Source organism: Coturnix japonica, chromosome 26 (genome assembly GCF_001577835.2).
Source record: "Coturnix japonica isolate 7356 chromosome 26, Coturnix japonica 2.1, whole genome shotgun sequence".
NCBI classification, from domain to species: domain Eukaryota; kingdom Metazoa; phylum Chordata; class Aves; order Galliformes; family Phasianidae; genus Coturnix; species Coturnix japonica.
The window spans coordinates 2,843,776-2,861,856 of NC_029541.1; the positions used below are offsets into that span (position 1 = coordinate 2,843,776).

The 18,081-nt window shown below is 48.5% G+C and overlaps 2 protein-coding genes and 1 long non-coding RNA gene across 10 annotated transcripts; 2 read left to right on the forward strand and 1 right to left on the reverse strand.

Annotated features, from left to right (window-relative positions):
• The first annotated feature begins 124 nt into the window (after positions 1 to 124).
• On the forward strand, positions 125 to 1,783 carry LOC107324792. The gene is made up of 2 exons (XR_001559564.2): positions 125 to 546; positions 929 to 1,783. It is a non-coding gene; the product is annotated as an uncharacterized LOC107324792 (long non-coding RNA).
• A 59-nt stretch (positions 1,784 to 1,842) lies between these two features.
• On the reverse strand, positions 1,843 to 6,252 carry YOD1 (YOD1 deubiquitinase). The gene is made up of 2 exons (XM_015885132.2): positions 5,983 to 6,252; positions 1,843 to 5,815 (listed from the first exon to the last, which is right to left on the reverse strand). The coding sequence occupies exons 1-2, from the start codon at positions 6,188 to 6,190 to the stop codon at positions 5,115 to 5,117; spliced, it is 909 nt and encodes a 302-aa protein (XP_015740618.1). The 5' UTR covers positions 6,191 to 6,252; the 3' UTR covers positions 1,843 to 5,114.
• Position 6,253: 1 nt separating this feature from the next.
• PFKFB2 (6-phosphofructo-2-kinase/fructose-2,6-biphosphatase 2) lies at positions 6,254 to 17,960 on the forward strand. 8 transcript variants are annotated; one of them, XM_015885114.2, is made up of 16 exons: positions 6,254 to 6,559; positions 6,990 to 7,115; positions 7,205 to 7,301; positions 7,840 to 7,906; positions 8,065 to 8,139; positions 8,256 to 8,312; positions 8,845 to 8,969; positions 9,276 to 9,483; positions 9,610 to 9,756; positions 10,084 to 10,188; positions 10,751 to 10,880; positions 11,344 to 11,406; positions 11,803 to 11,876; positions 12,933 to 13,103; positions 13,855 to 13,922; positions 15,324 to 17,960. In XM_015885114.2, exons 1-15 carry the CDS (start codon positions 6,496 to 6,498, stop codon positions 13,879 to 13,881), a joined length of 1,536 nt encoding a protein of 511 aa, XP_015740600.1. In that variant the 5' UTR covers positions 6,254 to 6,495; the 3' UTR covers positions 13,882 to 13,922; positions 15,324 to 17,960. The 8 variants fall into 8 exon arrangements, with proteins under 8 accessions (XP_015740600.1, XP_015740599.1, XP_015740604.1 ...); XM_015885113.2 differs by having other exon boundaries at positions 13,855 to 13,877; XM_015885116.2 differs by having other exon boundaries at positions 6,255 to 6,559; positions 12,933 to 13,058.
• Positions 17,961 to 18,081: the final 121 nt, after the last annotated feature.

An 18,081-nucleotide genomic window follows, 5' to 3' on the forward strand; every position in this document is an offset into this window, starting at 1 on the left:
GGCAGTGATTAAATCCTGCGCCGGGTGTTGGCGCTGGGTGCTGCCGCACGCATTGCAGTGCAGCAGGTTTCTTCTCTTCCGTGGTTTGGGGCATTGGATGCATCAGCTGGGGGCAGGACTCAGTTCCTTCACATACAGATTGTTTGCCAGAACAGAATGAGGCTCATGTATCATCATTCCCATAGACTGTGTTATCCCACTTTATACTTTACAGGGATTCTTTCATAGAAGGAAAGGGCAGAATCCTTGGAAAATGGCACAAATCCAGCCATGGTTCAAGTTTTCATGCTGTAATGATCTGTTGCAACACATGCCCTGCTGCATAGAACAGGGAAGTGGAAATATGGGCTATTTCAAGCTGCAGAAGGATGGAGGGAAAGCAGATGAGTGGGGAACACAGAGCTTCCCAGCAGCACTGACAAGCCACAGCTGTGCCCTGTTATAAAAGGGCCATGTGGGCTGAGGGGCAAATCACAGCAGATGGGGAAATTGGTGAGTATGGGGAGTCCTGAGCCAGTGCTGCCCTCCTGCACACAAATAGCAAAGGTAAGAGATGTGAGCGTGGTGCTTTCAATGCAGTTGTTGTATTGTTGGAGCAGGGCAGCAGCCTGGGATTGTGGATCTTAGTGCTCTCACTGGGGCAGTGCTGGATGGTGCAGCATGGTTTGTGATGCTTTTGTCTATCTGCCTTTGGTTCTGAGACTGCTTAGAGCATGGAAGCGTGGCAAGACGAAGTTTGTTTTCTTATGTATGTGTGGGGAATTGAAGAAGCACTCCTGATGGAGAGGCTGTGTGCTGAGAGCAACGTGCTGACAGCACTGGGACCTAAACTTGTGCCATATGATTTGCAGAGCTTGCTGCTCTATGTAGATGATGGAAAACATCCTATTTCATTGTCATGAGCTACTGAGAGCTGACTTTTGTACAGCAGGTGCCTGGAATGAACCTGTTCTTTTCCTACGTTCTTCCTCTGGCAAACAAAACCAGCTGCTACTCAAAATAAAGCGTGATTTCACGTACGTGGTATGAAGTGTATGCAAATAGTCAAGTGATGCAAAGAAAACTCTCCAGAATGCTGTGAAAGGACTTTGGCATGTTAACAGGCACCTCGTGCCTCACCCTCTGCACAAACAGCAGAGTGTGGGTGATTCAGGCTTGGAACGGAGGAACAGCATCTGTACAGATAAGGTACTTGCTGACATAATGAGCTGGGTTTGGTTGTAGGGCTGTATTGTGTGTATGGTGCCATGTGTGCTGGCAAACTAATTATGGAAGAGATTGGGTAATGCACTGGCTTAGAGAAATAAGGTGGTCTTGGTGTGGCTGTGAACTAAGAAGGAACCCTGTTTATTACCCCAATTTTAGAGAGAAGAGGTAGAGAACTCCATGGCTTGGTTAGCATTAACCCCACATGAGAAACAAGGGGGCAGCTCTGGTTGTGTAATGCAGCCCCCAGTGCTTTCCCTAAGGCACTGATTAAACATAATCCACAAGAGCACTGCAGTCCTGGCCAACCTGATTTTGTTAACCCTCCTTTAGTAACCCTCTGTTACAAAAGCCATTATCCCAGCAATATAATATATAGCTGTGGAATACAGACTTGGGCTGATTACCTCCTAATATTGGCAACTGCTTCCATGTAATGGACAGGGTGTTACTGAAACAGAGAACTCCTAAAGTCTATTTAATGACATGAGACAGAGAGGAAAGCAGATGTAAATTACTCAGAAACTGTCTTATAGATGTAAAGGCTGTAAAACAAACCCACGCTGGTGGAAGAACAGTGAATAGAGCAATAACCTGATATCCAAGAGCTGAGGCAGAGACTACGCTAAACAAGGGTGCATGCATCAGTCACGTTTATTGGTGCATCGACAATTTTTTGCAGTTCAAGTTACGTGTTGAAGGAAATATGTTATTCCAAATGGTCTGCACTGATGGTACATGAAGTGGAACGTTGTGCTACGGTGGTAACTAAGACTTGAGAATCACCTGCTAACACCATTTGTTCTGCTGCAATGGGAATGGGCGCTGCTGATGTAGCAAAGTCCTTGCTTGGTATCTTGCTGAGCGTGTAAACTCAGACCAACTTTTAAAGTGCTGTGAAATCCATGAGATGAGCATCTCTTCCCACAACACAAAGTGTTTGTAAAAGGCCACGTGATGAGGGTGTCAGGCTCTACTTATTTAAAGAAGGGGTTTAGTGCTGGTGAAGTGGCCAGGCAGGCACTGGGAAAGTGAAGTTCTTTAATCCAAGTAGCACAGGAAGCCAGCACAAACAATGCAGCTTCTACCAAGCCCATCTCTCAAGTATGAATTTCAGTTTCCAGGGCCTGAGTGACTGCTGAGCTCTGTGCTGAAGCGTTCAGTGAGGAAATTGGTGTTTAATTTCAATCTGAATGGGAGTAAGTGGCATTGGTAAGGACACACACCCATAGCTTGCAGGCTTTGTGGATGGGTACAGGCTGCCTGTCACCACCTGAGCCCACAATATGTCTATTCTAAAGTATCTGTAACTAATAACAGTTCAGTGCAAACGTATGAGGGATGCTCTGAAATTCACACCACTGCTGCCAGGATCCCATTTTTGTGGCACTTCCTCATTAAGGGCAGGTAAACGCTGCTATAAAGACATTAAAAAACCCCTTCATGTTCCATCCTTTTACAGCTCCCCATTTTAATGTAGTTCAGGAGCTCAGTCCACATCCCCAGTTATTTGCTCTTCGAAACGCTTTGTCAGCACATAATAATATCAGCTTTTACAGACACAAATTACAGCTGTCCCATTGATATTGTAAACCAAAAGGGATTTTATTTTCTAAGCAACTAAATAAAGCATCCAAGCGGTGACACTGAGGCACCTCCCTAATGTGGATCTCCTGCTCTGTTAATGGCTTTGCTATGGAGACATGATAAAGTAAAGCTGAACGCTCTGAATTCAATACAACTGATTTTCAACCTTCAAATACTGCAAAGTGAGAAATAACCCCCCCAAAGCATTTGGATACTCTTTCAAAAGGATACAAAGCTAAAAAATACTAAGCATTGCTCCCAAAAGTCCACGCCGTTGCAAACGTGGCAGACAATAAATACGTATCTCCCTCTTCTACAGCACTTTTAGTTTCAAAGACACCCAAAGTTCACCTCTCTGAGGTAGGTATTGTCCATGTAACAGATGGCAAATGATGAGGAGCAGCTCCTTTATCCTAGGCGCCTCACCTCTTCAGTGTGAAAGCTGAGAACATGATTTAAGGTTGATCGTCTCTTGGTCTCGTTCCTAGACAGCATTTTGTCTCAAGTCGTTGTATCAGTGTAATCTTCAAGTTCCCCCTTCAGGTTCTATAAGCATCAGCTTCTCGAGGGCTGTTGGTAATGATTTGTTTTGTTCTCATGATGGATGAAAAGCAAAGTGTGGTTTAACACTGGAAGCTAAGTGGTTTTCTATTGGAATCTCCCCAACAGTGTGAACGTGTATTTTAATACTGAAATAAAAAGAAAATTGGTCTGTAGTGCTTTTGGCAATCCTATTCTTTATCCTTAATTATTCTTGCCTCAATTCAAAGCACTTGATGTGATTACGCTCGATTTCCTGTGAGATTCTCTCAGTATTTCAAGGTCCAACTCAGTGAGAACTTCAATGAATGGAGGCCTTCAGAGCTAAGATGGATTCCATTTGGAAAGCAGGTTTGTTTCTGCCTCAAACTGAAGATGCACGTTCCTGCTCTCCATTTGTAGAAGAGCAAGAGAGGTAACTCGAAACAGTGTGATAGAAGGCTAAGAACATTGTAAAATCCCTTAAAACAAATGTGTATTACAGGCATTACAAAGGAAACAAATAAATCCCCTTCGGTACTACGCACCTATACAGCACCTTTTAAAAGACCTCAAAGCACTTGCTGTTAAGCTCACAACCTTGCTGTGAGGTAAGGTTGATGAAATCAATTCCACCTTCCCTGATTCGGAGCAGTATGAGAAGTAGGGCACTTCACCCAGCTTGTTTTGTTCTGACAGTTCAACTGCATCATCCTTCATTATCTTGAATTATAAGCCTTGCTCCTCAACAGTCATCGGTGACAAATCAAACACATTAAGGCAGAATGCAGATGAAGAAACCTCCAGCCTCCCTTCTGGATTACTACTCCTTGCTTCTATAAGACTTCTTACCAGCAAACACAACTGAGAACTATACCTTAAAGTGCTAATTTACAGTATTTGGAATCTGCTACAGCTTAGTAACACTGTGGCTGTGAGATCAGCTACAGCCAAATGAAGACCATTCCGATGTACTAAAGAGATGCAAATTAAGATACTTCCCTAATGAATGTATTTCCCTCCTGCCAGAATTGAAGATAAAGTGAAGAAGAACCCAAGTATTCCAAGTAACATGCCTACGTTCCAATGCAGTGTAAACACCAAGGGGCTGGATAGTTATTTTCCAAGCAACTAAAAGCTACCTATGGAGGATTAATAAGTTTATTCAACACTTAACCACCTACTCGTTAATTTTAAGAAGGCTATCTTAAAGCTTAAAGGCCACTTCTCTCTCTAAAGCCGTGACTTCACACAAACAATACATTCTACTTCTGATAGTAACATAGTGTAGGGCAGCTTTAGGGATGCTCTTCCCACTATATACTGCGCACCCCACGAGCAGTTCCCCTTGGAAGGGCTGCTTCTATGCGCAGAGTCTATTTATGAGCATAAATAGTGCTGATACGTACATTTCCTAAACCCTTAATTTAATTACCCTGACAACATAAAACAGTGATTTAGAGGCTCGCTTTTTTTACACTAGTATTGAACAAGCCTGGTTCTGTATGGCCACTCAGAGCACACACTCAAAGAGAAGGTTATTACAGTCATCAGGTTTTAGCTGCCAGTGTACATCACCTGCCCAGTGACTCTAAATCAGCATGCGAGAAGATAACCTACATTTCAAACCAGCTGGATAAATCCCTATCCAACACCAAACCTGTGCGCCTCGGCCATCGTTAAGCTAACACGCTTTTCAAGCTCTGTGAACGGAATTTTGTGATTAAATACAGCTTATCTGGAGATCCAGAATTTTATTCCGGATGAGTGAGGTAGTAGATGTAACCATCCTCATACAGGAGTCACACCTCCCCGAAGTTGGTGTGTCCCGTCTCCTTGGCGTGTTCTCTGGCTTCTACTTGTCCCGTCAGTCCCTTCTGGCACACCATGCACCTCAGAGTGAAGCGATTCACGTCGGTGAACTGCCTCTTCCTTCTGGCTTCATCTGCTAATTCCAAAGCTTGTGCGAGGACGACATCATCAGTGGTAGAGAAAATGGTTTGGGGAGGAACGTCCGAGTCGAGGATCTTACGCTCGAGCGGATCGTAATGAATCCCATCATAGATCAACAGCACCCGTTTGGTGTAGCCGGCATCCTCCCCGAAACGATCGATTCTGACCGTCTGTGTGTCCACCACACAGATCTCACACTGATAAAACTTAGATAAAATAGAAACCTCGATGGCTCCCCCCCACGTTTCCTCTCTCCGGATCCAGTCGCAGTATTCTCTATTGCTTTTCCCCAGCACAGCTTCACAATACGCCTCGGGGTCGCTGCCTACGATCTGTGCTATGAGGTTACGCATCTCAGGAGCGCAGCCGGGGTCGTACACCCCTCCTTCCACCACGTAGTTGATGCTGGTGAATAGACACGAGTTATCAGCCGGTACCACCCTCCTGGCCAACACTGGAAGCGCTTCCATCACCTCCATGGTTCTCTTGGTCACCACTGGGGAGCCAGCACTGGGTTTAGATGTATCCTCCTCCACTATGAGCGTGTCTCCTGTTAGAGAGAGGGGTGAGATGAGTATAGAGGCAGATTAACACCAACCCATCCCCAAAGAACACAAAGTGCTGTATGTCTATGGCTCTCAAGCACCTCCAATGGGGGGTGAGCACCCACAGCCTCACTTAATTAGACTAATTACAGCCCTAATAACTAGGCCTCACCCGAATGGATGCCCAGCTCTCCCAGCCTCCTCTCTCCATCACTCAGATCAATGCTCCGAGGTGGGAAACCGAGCAACAACCGCTGTGCCGAGGCGGGGACGCCGGTGATGGCGGCTAAAGCGGCCTGCATGTCTCTGAGCCGGGTGTGTGCGGTGAGGCCGGGTAACAGCTGGGTCCCGCTCCGGGCCTTGCAGCGCAGCCGTAACATGGTCGGTGCCGCCCCCCTTCCTCCTCCTCCTCCTCTCCTTCCTCCTTTCCTTCCCCTCCTCTTCCTCACCCGGCCCAGCGCCCGCTGGATCTCGCGAGATCTCTTCCCGCGCTGCTGTTTCATTTGGCGCCAGGCCGCGGCCAATCGTGGTTGTCTCCAAAGCGGGCGCGCGCGCGCGCCGCGGCCGGTGTGGATCTCATTTGCATGCAGGGCGCGCTGCGGGTTGTGGCGTAGAGCCGTTCTCCCGCCCGCTTGCCGGGGTGTGATTTGCATCTCATTTGCATGCAGCGCGGCGGCGCGGAGCCATGGCGGCAACGTACCGGCACGGCGGCAGAGCCGGGGCCCAGCGGGGAGGGGAGAAGAAGTGCTGTAAGTACCGTGTAACCGTGCATGGAGAGCTTATGGTTGTCTTATTGCTTAACAGAATACTAGGTTCCCACCCCACGCGTGGGTTTGACTCGCTATCCCGGTGCTCTTGGTGCTGCTGGCAGTGTCAGCCCATCGCTGCAGCCCTGCTGCCTCCTGTTTTTCGTGACCATCTGTTTGAACCCATGTTTTCTTCCATTCTCAAGCCATTTTTCTCCTGCCCTTGTCAGCCGGCACCTGCTGGGTAAATATTTGCCCCGCCGAGAGCTGCATTAGCTCCATTAATTGCAGCAGGTGCGCCGCTGCTAATCACTTTCATTAGCTAACACTGCTTGCAGCACTCATTAGGAGCCAGGTGCCAGCTGCAGGACGGCCGGCTCTGTCTATGTAGCTCTATCTGTGCACTGGGTTCCATGCTATCATTCCCCTGCAGCGTGGGCATCCTACATGACCAACTCGCCCACCCTCATCGTGATGATCGGGCTGCCAGCCCGGGGGAAGACCTACATCTCCAAGAAGCTGACTCGCTACCTCAACTGGATCGGGGTGCCCACCCGAGGTGTGTGTGCGCCCACACAGCCCCATTAACACGGGTGGGAGGGTGTTGGTGGGTTCCCATCTCAGCACTGTGTTGCTTTCTGTCCCAAGTGTTCAATTTAGGGGTGTATCGCCGGGAAGCTGTCAAGTCCTACAAATCCTATGACTTCTTCAGGCATGATAACAAGGAAGCGATGGAGATCCGCAAGTGAGTTGGCATTGCAGGGCTGCACAGATGGCCCGTGGTCTGCTTAGGCTCGGGGTTGGCAGCCTGTGTGTTTCTGTAGCACCAAATAACATTGAATGCCATGGAAGGAGGTAGTACAGTGCACGGATCCCTTGGCAGGATCTCTGGGTGCGTGGGAATGTTGTTGGCATCAGAACTAGATGGAAAGGAAGCAGGGGCTTGGAGCACCCAGAGGAGCAGGGAAGGTGTGGATTTTTGCCCTCATAGGCTGTGCTGTGTGATGTCTTTTTGTGGGCAGTGGGGCTGGGGGTCTGTGTGGAGCCTCAACTGATGGGGGCAGCAACTGGGGCATCCCTAAGGCAGGGATAGGAGCATGGGAAATGGGGTTTTAAGCAGAGTTCAGCTCTGTCGAGCTCCCAGGAGCTGGAAGGAAGCAGGGCTGGGCGCTTCCCATCTGTGGAGGGAGGAGACAGCTGGATTTTCCCTATCTCAGAGGCTCAGAGGACCTCCAGTCTGTAATGCTCTACACCTGCTCTGACACTGTATTTCTCTCCTGCAGACGATGTGCCTTGGTGGCCCTACAGGATGTGAAGGCGTATCTCCTGGAGGAGTGTGGCCAGATAGCTGTAAGGCCCTTCCCAGCCAAACACACCATGGGGTGTTTTATATCTGGGTTATTCAAAGCTGCCCAGAGCATTCGGGAACCCGATTGTAATCCCAAATCATTTGGGGCTGCTTTAGGAGCTGTAGATAAACCTTCTCACGGCCACTTCTTTCCTGGTAGGTGTTTGATGCAACCAACACGACTCGAGAAAGACGGGACCTGATCTTAAATTTTGCTAAGGAAAATGCTTTCAAGGTAATGCTGCTGTGTTTCATTTGTGACTGGGATCGCAGTGCTGGAGCTGTTCTTGTCTGCTGAGTAAAGGCAGAGCTCTTGGTCCTCTAAAACACGTTTCACTGCTTCCTTTACAGGTGTTCTTTGTGGAATCCGTGTGCGACGATCCGGAGGTCATTGCTGCCAACATCCTGGTGCGTTGCCAAGCTCTGTGCCATGGAGCTGTGTGCTATGCAAGGTCACCAGCTCTGCTCGCAGCACTGCTAGTGGATTATTGGCATTAGGGATGTGCTCAATGCCAGGGGGATCAGGATTCTGCTCAGACTGCAGCTGGATGGTTGCAGGCATTCCCTCTGCTGCACGTGCCAGCTGGGGGCTGAATGGTGCTTCCCCATGGTGCTATTACATCTCAGCTTGCAAAGACTATTGAAGATTTATGGGTTATAAAAGCGGAAGGTGCAGTTGTTGAAGTTGGTTATGAGTTGAAGCTGAGCAGTGTTTGACCTTGAACGTGGGATGAGAGGCAGCTGTGTCTGTGCTGGGGCCAAGCACTGCAGTGTATCTCCCCATCGCCTTTTGTTGCCTTGCCAGGGGCAGGTTTTTCTACCAGACAGCACTAAACAATGCTGACTTGTTTCAGAAGGGAAGGATGATGATGTTCAGTGCTGCTTTTGCTCCGTGTTGTGTTTGCTCAGCTCTCCCCACGTGTCTCGTTCTGCTCGGCAGGAGGTGAAGGTCTCCAGCCCTGATTACCCTGAAAGAAACAGGGAGAATGTGATGGATGATTTCCTGAAGAGGATCGAGTGCTACAAGGTCACGTACCAACCCCTCGATCCTGATGAGTACGACAAGTAAGCAGCCAGCCCGGGCTGTGCTCTGTCCCTGAGCTGCTTTGCTTTGCTGCTTTGTGTTCTGTGCCCGAAGACATGCAGTGCTTGTGCTGGAGCACTCCCAAAGCTGAGATTTGCTCGTGTGAAGGCGATGCCCTCGGGTTGCAGTGGATTTGAATGCGATGCTCCCTGTGCAAGCACGGTGTGCCCCGTGTCCCTGCAGTAGTGCTGGTGCCTTTAACTCAGGGCATAGAGCTGGGGGACGCCTGCACGTGTGTCAGTTGTCAAACCCGGCGTGTGGGTGTTCTTATTTTATGTTGACTCCAGAGATCTTTCCTTCATTAAAGTGATCAATGTGGGACAGCGGTTCCTAGTGAACAGAGTCCAAGATTACATCCAGAGCAAAATCGTCTATTACCTAATGAACATCCACGTGCAGCCACGCACCATCTACCTCTGCCGGCACGGTGAGAGCGAGTATAACCTCCTTGGCAAGATTGGAGGGGACTCTGGGCTGTCGCCACGTGGCAAGCAGGTTTGGTTCTGCAGCACTCAGATGGCTGCATTGCAAAGTGACACAGCCCACATTGCACCCACAGCAAGGGCATGTAGGGGGGGCAGCTTCCCAGTGCAGCTCCTGAGCTCGTCTGCTCTCTCCCAGTTTGCACAGGCGCTGAAGAAGTTCATTGAGGAGCAGGAGATTGTGGAGCTGAAGGTGTGGACCAGCCAGCTGAAACGCACCATCCAGACTGCTGAGTCTCTGGGGGTCACCTATGAGCAATGGAAGATCCTCAACGAGATCGATGCTGTGAGTGGGGCACGGTGGAGCCTTCTGCTTTTCTAGGTGGGAAATAAATTGGGCATAAAAGTGTTTCCTGACCATCCCTCAAATCTTCCAGCCATGGCTGTGCATGGAACCCTCCACCCCATCAGGTTTAGGGTCACTCGATGGGGCTGGAAGCACCTGGAACTGTCAGCTTGCACAGCAGACCATGCACTCATGGGGTGTATGCAATGCCTTGCTGGCACTCACTCTTTTCTGGGCAAAAGAAACGCTGGTGCTGTGCTCATGTTTGTGTTCTGAATTGCTGTACATCTGCTGAAGTGATGCTGCACGGAGTTGTGCTTCCTGCAGGGGGTGTGTGAAGAAATGACTTATGCAGAGATCGAAGCCAAATACCCCGAGGAGTTTGCCTTGAGGGATCAGGAGAAATACCTCTATCGCTATCCTGGAGGAGAGGTGAGAGCACTCAGTGTGCTGCATTATTCACAGGGCAATGTGATGAGTAGAATAGAGGGGCTTTGCTTGATTTCAGCTCTCTATCCCCAGTATTTCCATTAGAAATAGAAAGCCTTAGGAAAGCCAGCTCTGTTTTAGAGGGAGGGAGCAGTGCTCGTTGTTCCAGCAGTGCATGAAGCAGGTTCGTTGTGCTGAAGCTGAGTTGTCCCTATGGAAAATCACCCCAGGAAGAGAAGTGGCCGTGGGTGGGGGATGGAGTCACTTCTGGTTTTACTTCACGGCCGTATTTAAATGTACAATTGAGTGGTTTATTTATTTTCTTTTCAAATTGCACTCGCTAAGAGTTAGCACTAATCTCAACTTCCTGTTAGCTGAGGGTTGCTGCCATCCAATTCCACCCAGAGCTGTTGCCTTATTTTCCCCCCCTCTATTTACTCCATCTCTTCTGCACTTTGATGCTTTAACCGATACTTTCCTGAAGGTGAAGCTGCCTTAATTGCTACTTCTACACCGAGTCTGTTTACAAAACCCCTTGCAAAAACTCCTCTATTTTGTTTTGCAGTCCTACCAGGACTTGGTTCAACGCCTGGAACCTGTAATTATGGAGCTGGAGCGGCAGGGCAACGTCCTCGTCATCTCCCACCAGGCAGTGATGAGGTGCCTCCTTGCTTACTTCCTGGATAAGAGTGCAGGTATAGAAATAAGCACATGCTGGTGGGGGCTGCCTTCTATTTTTGCTCTTTTTTTCAGGGTTTTTGGGTGGGTGTTTGGTAATTGCTGTCTTGATTGTTTTTCTTGACAATGGAGGAACTGCTTTAGAATAGAAAACAAAACCAAAGCACTTGTGAAATGGTTTAACCATTGCATTTCAGCTGAGCTTTGCAGGATGTGCCCCATGAGGGCACAGTGCTCAGTGCCTTCCCATGCTGGCTTTTCTGCTTAGCTCTTGTTTCCAGAAGTGCTTAATTGAGGAGCATCTCTATGGGATCACAGCATCTCTGGGGCATGCTATGGGGCAGTGTAATGCTGTGTGGTGCTGAGCAGTGCACAGCTGCTATAGTTTGCCCTGTGCTGTGGGGTTGGGGTCCCCGTCAGCGGTGCTGGGGGGGCTATGGTGGAACCTTGAAGTTAAAGCTGATGCTGCCTCTCCTGCAGATGAGCTGCCCTACCTGCGTTGTCCCCTGCATGCCATCCTCAAGCTCACCCCAGTTGCCTACGGTACGTGCCTCCTCATCCCCTGCTTTGGGTGGGTACAGCAGTTGTTGCTGTCAGTGCTTTTGGTGATGGTGGTGGGAGCAATGGGATGGTGTGTATTGGAGATGTAGATTGGATATAAGTATTAAATAATAATTGGTGTGGATATCCCTGTCCCTAGAGACACCCAAGGTCAGGGGATGGAGCTCTGAGCTCTCACAGTGAGGTTCTAAACCAAAAAGTAACCAGAGTGTGAATTCTCTTAATGCAGAATCTTCATCAGGTTTTTGGTTTTAGTTTAGGAACAAGAAATAACCACCTGCTCGCTTGGCATGCAGTTTTAACATGGTTTTTTATTCTAAATGGATTATAAAATGAATCACATCTCCTCCTATGAACTCCCCATTCTGTTTGGTTAAGGTTGTAAAGTGGAGACCATCACCCTGAATGTGGAAGCGGTGAACACCCACCGGGACAAACCTTCCCTCAACTCAGTAAGTCGAGCTGCCTTGTTCTGCCTCTTGCTTCATTTGGTTGCTCAACGTTTGCCTTCCTTGGACATAAATCAACTGCAGCTCTCCCACCTAGAAGTGGTCGGTTGCTTTCAGTGCCTGCAAAGCTGCTTCAGAAGCAGAACTCATTGCATGTGGTGCTTCCCAAGACAGTGGGGGATATTTTGAAGCAGTGTTTTCTGGGGCAGAAATGAGCAAACTGGAGCTATTTGGGTTAGGATGTGCATCTTTAAATCCTAGGTCTTGTTGTTGATGCTTGTTTGGCGTGTCTGCTTGGAATTATTGCTATCAACACAAAGTATTTAGGGAATTCTTGCTGCCTTCCTGAGCTCTCAGCCCATTTCAGAGCTGTAGGTGTGTAATGCTGCACCTTGTGGGTTCAGCAGCCTCCAGGACAGGCTGCTGTGCTGTTGGTGGAAAGCACAGGGCTCATCCCTTCCTTTGAGGTGAGGATGTTTGTAGCTTGCTTAGTGACAGGGATCTTTGCCTTTGGATCTCAGCTGTGTTTTGCAAGCATTCTGTGGAGGTTTCTGCTGTTGTTTGTGCTCTGTGTTAGATTGCAGGAACTGAACTGAGCACACCTTCAGCTCTGGTAGTGCATGGAGGCTTTTAGCCACCCTGTGGTGCTGTAGGAGGTTCTAGGAAGGGCTCCAAAGGAGAAGGGTTGTTTGATATTGTCTCAGTCTTGTTGCTGTGCTGCCTGTGTGATTCCTATACTGAATTCATTGGTGCTGCTTGGCGGAGTCAGAGGATGCTTCTACCTTGTGCTTCCTTTGGAACAAACTACTTTGAGAGTAAATAAGGGAAGCTTTTTCTATTCTTCTATTTCCTGAATTGAATGTAGAAATCAGTAAGCAAAAAAAAACCCCAACACAAACTAACCCCAAAGCCAGAAGGAAATGAATCTGCAAGCAAAACAAGTGTAAGACATCCACCACCGTGTGTCCACTCGTGAACGGAGACTCTCGGGGATGCATCACAGTTGTAACATCTGCTTCCCCTTTTCCCTTCCTTGTGATGTCCTCCACCTGCAACCAGAGCCGCCTTCCCACAAGCCAGAGCCCAGGCAGGATGAGGAGGAGCAGCCTGACGCCGCTGGCCAGCACGGCCACAGAGCAGCGCCCGCGGCATCACAGCGTTGGGAGCGGCCCCACTGACCTGCAGGTTCGAGGTGCAGCTGCTCAGCCCCGGCTGCAGGCCACTGTCCAGGTGGTGCCTTGCTCTGCTTCCCCTCCCCTGCCACCCATAGCACCCAACCATGGCTGTAGTCCCGGCAGAAACATCCTAAAATACCCGAATGCCACAAGGAAATGCATGAAAATCTCTCCATTAAGCATGAAAATCTTTCCATTAAGCTAGAATTGTTGTGCCCGAGGTTTATAAAACCCTGCCCCCTGTCATGGTTTTGTAATGTTGCTGTCAGTATTCCACATCATAACATCATGTGCAATATGGATCATTAAAGACCAACTGGGATATGTAGGTGAGTTGCCATCAGCAGGGTGGTTCGTTCAGGGTCATGCTTTCCAACAAGAGCTTGATTGGAAAGTTACAGATATCATCTCTATCCAGATTTGATGGTGCAGCCAGTTGGGGCCGTTGTGCATCTTGTTCCCCTCAGTGCAGTGTGAGACTGAGTAGAGCTGTGGCTCTTCTATAAAGGATTTAATTTTCAACAGTAAGCAGCTTTAATCTCAGACATTTCCCAGCTCAGTGTTTTCCAAGCTGTTTGCAGCTGTGATGCTGTAGCATTAAAATCTAGTGGCCCAGGAGCCACTGCTTTCAGTGTGAGTGGGGATGGTGAGTGCTGTCCTGGAGCTCTGCCCTGTATCTCCCTACCCTGAACCCTGTTGGTTGCTTCTCTTCTTTCCTCATTTCCTTCCCTGCTGTTACTATTGCTTGTAAACTACCTTTAAAATGCACTTGGAACTCTCCTATGCTGTTTCTTTTTCCTTTGCAGCCTCAAGTGGGAAATGCTTGCCTGTGAGTACCACTGAGAGCAGCTTGTGTGCATTCTGTTGTGCTTTAGTAAGTAGGATTTCTCTTGGCTGAAGTTGCATGGAAACCAGTTTGGGGAAAGTCAAATGCACTGAGCAGAAGGAAGTGTTGGTGTGCAATAATTAGTCACTAAGGGGACCTTGATGGGTTCAGGGTGCTGCCAGGGCTGAGGTTCCATCCATATTGGATAGCTCTTGGTGTGCTTCCCTGCAGAGTGTAATGTTGGTCCCTATGCACTTGGGGTGACCACAAGATCCAACCTGCTTTTACCCATCTGTGAGAGCATTCTAGAAAGCTTTGGGTGTTGCATCTGCACCGCTGGATGCTGGACCCTGAGACATGAGAGTGCCTTTGACCTGAGGGCTGCTGGTGCTTTGGCTTCAAGTGCAGAGAGCTGGATTTAGTGGAGTGATTGCTGGTTCCATTTGCTGATGGATGGAGGGAAGGTGAAGGTTTGGTTGGGGAGGTTGTGCATTACCTCCATGTGAGGGAGGGCATTGCTCCTCCGAACTGCAAGGGGCTGTGTATAACAAATGAATGCATATGCCAGCAATGAAAAATTACCCTTCTAACATTATCCTTTATTTGCTTTCTCTTTTGTTTAAAATAATAATAATAATTCCTCAGAGGCATCCAGGAAGGGAATTTGGTCCAACTTCCTTCATTCCTCTACAAACCCTCCCGTAATAGTGGGGTTTTTACTTGAGAAAACAGCATGTGGGCAGCTATTGTGAGTTAACTCTGATGGTTACTTATTAAGTGTCACTGCTGGGAAGGCCGTTCTGTTATTATATTTCTCTTATCACAAATGGAAAGAATGCAGGGTCTGAGTTTCCTGAATTGAATGTTGGACTGAAATGTTGATGCTTGCTGCTAATTGTCAGCAAATTGGCTTGAGGGCTGTGCCTGCTGCTTTAGTGCAGAGCATTGATGGCTGGGTAAGAAGCTAACAAATGGTGCATACTGATTGCACACCCCTCTTTGCAGCATGTAAAGCACTGCTGTGTGATGCAGCTCAGGTCTCTGGGACCATTGCCTGTGCTCTGGGACATGGAGTGAGCAGGCAGCTGCTGCAGGACATCGTGGCTGCCAGGTTATAGTCCATGTGCTTGTAAATGCAACATTCACTTGTTTCTCTGGAAGTGTTATTTCCTATGGAGAGGAATAGAATGGAATGACCCTGAGTTGCAAACAGCTTCATTCCTACAAGGTTTCAGACTCGGGGCAGCTGGGAGAGCTCTGCATGAGGCTGAATGGTGAGGCAGGAAGAAATTATCTGCTCAGGAACAAGTTCATAAGCAGAACCTTGAACAGATGCAGCCAGGTGTGGAGCTGGTTGGTTTCTGTGCTGCAAAGCATCTGTCTGTGGTGCCATTTGGTTTAGCACTGATTGGTTGAACCATGTTCTAACTTGTGCTTTTCTCTCTACAGAGGCTGGCTGGCCTAGAGGTGTAGGGCTGCATTTGGACAGCAGGAGCCCAATGATGCCACCAGGGAGCACAGTGAGCGGTGCCTTCCTGCAGCCACCCCGTCCTTGTGAGCACTCAGTGTCTGCCATGGCACTGCACAGAACTCCCTGCGAAGATTTATCAGCTGCTTTTAACTTGTGTGTGTGTGTGTGAGCAGCAGGACATGTGAGCAAGCTGTCCCCATGCTTTGTGTGTGCTGCTCAAGGCCTCCTCTGTGCCTCTCCCTGCTTGCTGAATCAATTGTTCTTTGGAAGATGTTCTCATCAGACCCCGTTCCCAGGTTTTATTCAGTATTTACCATCTCTGAGCTCAGAGTTACTCAGTGCAATGTAACAAGCAGAAGCACTCCAGGTATTGCTTGTCTTCTATGGCTGTTGCTTTGAATCCCCAGACTTGAGCCTCTTGCTTTGCTTTGGGAAGGGTTTGACCCACACAGACAAGGACATGGATGTGACCATTGCAATCTGGGAGCAGCCAAGCTGCATTTGGGCTCAAACCCTGCTTTGTCCTTCCACTGCTGCACACCTCACCCTGTTTTCCTTCCTCCTGGGCTTTGTGGATGCTTTTCTCTTGCAGCAGAAATTCCTCACTCTGCATTGCACTGCACCATTTCCTTCCTGCATTCCACGCTTCCTATCCTGTTCCCTTTACCTTAGCCAAAACCTCTCACAATAAGCATCTATGTTGAGATAGTTTTTGTTGTCTGAAGGTAGTGAGGGGTCTGGGCTGTGGGTGAGGTGACGAGCAGCAATGGGGCCGTTATGTGTGTGTGATATTATTTTGCTCATTATCTCTTGTACCAGATTTTAGACCCACAGCACTATTCTGTACTCACTTATGAGTAAGCTGTGAACGTTGCTGATGTAATGCTGCCTTTTGTGGAGCTGAAGCTGTTGTAGTTCTTAGGGCAGTGGTGGTTCACTCCTTCAGTGCTGGCTGCTTGTTATTGGGGTGCCCTGCCAAGAGGTGGGGTGATGACACCCCTGAATGTTCACTTTTCTCTTATGAGTTCTTTGCCAAACTCCATTATCTCTCACTCCTCATGTCCCCCTTGAAATTAGGGCAAGACTATCAGGTTTGCAGCCCCGAAATAAGGTGAAGAAATGGGCATTTGGGGTTGAGCAGGAGGCTGTTACAGACCTACTCTGTCCAATGACTCCAGGATCTGTAACTATGGGACCTAGGCTGTGTGTATTAAGTGTGTAAATCAGTGCCCACCCATAGATACATGAGCTCCATGCTCTGCCTGTGCTCAGTGGGCTGAGGTTTACCTGTGTTGTAAACACTCCCAGAGCTTTAATTCTCTCAAGCTGAGATAAGAGCCACAGCAAATGCATCCCAAACCCTTCAGGATGTGCAGTCTGCTGAAGTTTTGTGTTGATCTTAAGCAGTTCTGCTTGAGAGGGATGAAATTCAGGGGGGTAAAAAAACCTGAGTTTTATTTCTTTTACTCCTTAGGTTGTTCCCACTGAGCAGTCGTCCTTGTTTTACTGTTTGTTAGAAATAAGCCAGGGCTTGGAGGGGAAAGGGAAGGGGAAACAAAGAGTTGAAGGAATAGTTCTATAGGCTCCATAGCACAGCAGTGAGCCTCCAACGCACAAACATGCTGGGATGGGTTGGCTGCAAGAGGCCACCAGCAGATGCCTACTGTGAGCTGTTCACGCACAACATGCTGTAATAACTAGACACAGTGATAAGGAGTTAGCTGTATGCGTGTCATTGAGGAGCTAAAGGCTGTAAAGAGGCATAGCTGTTTTATTTCCCCCTGCCAGAATTCATGAGTGTTGGTAGATGTCAGTTTTTAACTGCTGCTTAATGTCTGCCCTGCATTGATGGGTGGCTGTGGGTTCCTGTGCTTCCCAGCTGTGTGCTGGTGCTGGGACAGCCATCTGCAGTGGTCAGACCATCCCTCGATGCTTTAAGCCAAAGCATAGCTTCTCCTCCTGCATCTTAATACATGCCTCTGTAAGGCAGAGCAGTGGCAAATTCATGGTGACCATGCAGGTGAATGGGAGGTGATGGCACAAGGTGCTGCATGTCCCAGGTGAGTCTCTGCTTGTGCTGGGTGCCAGGAGCTTCCTTGAAACCACCTGACTGCCCTGGCACTGCTCGTGCAAACAGGCCAGGATAAATAAGGGTTGCACAATTTACCTGAATTTAGGATTAACTCTGTATGACTGCTGGTCATACAGAGCTGCAGTGTTGGGCTGCATTCAAAGCACTCCAGTAGCTCACTAAGGGCTGAATGTCCAGCTGTGGGCTTGCCTGTTTTGTGAGCATTGCACCAACACCAGATTTTACTCCTGTATCTCTTTGATTTCTATTTCCATCCGCTTTTGATGGTGCTCTGTGCTGGTCTCAGGGCGCTGCTCTGCATCGCTGCTGCTTGCAAACTGCATCCTTGTGCTGTGCGTGGGGAGGGTGATGTTTTGTGTTCCGTGCAGCTCTGCTGTGTTACTGCTTTCTAATGGTCTTTTTTTTCCCCTAGGTTTTAAAAAGAAAAGCAATGTATGCAGAGTTGTGTTGTGTACTCTTTGCACTTATACGCACAATTAGCCCGTGAGCGTTGATTTACAATATAGAGATTTTAAAGATACAATCTTGTTTCCTCTCGTTTATCTGTGCCTGTTTGCTATAAGTGTGTCACCAAACCTGCACGCAGAGGGTGATGCTGAACTCAAGGAGTGCATGGGAAGCACTGGGGGGTGAGGGTGAGCATG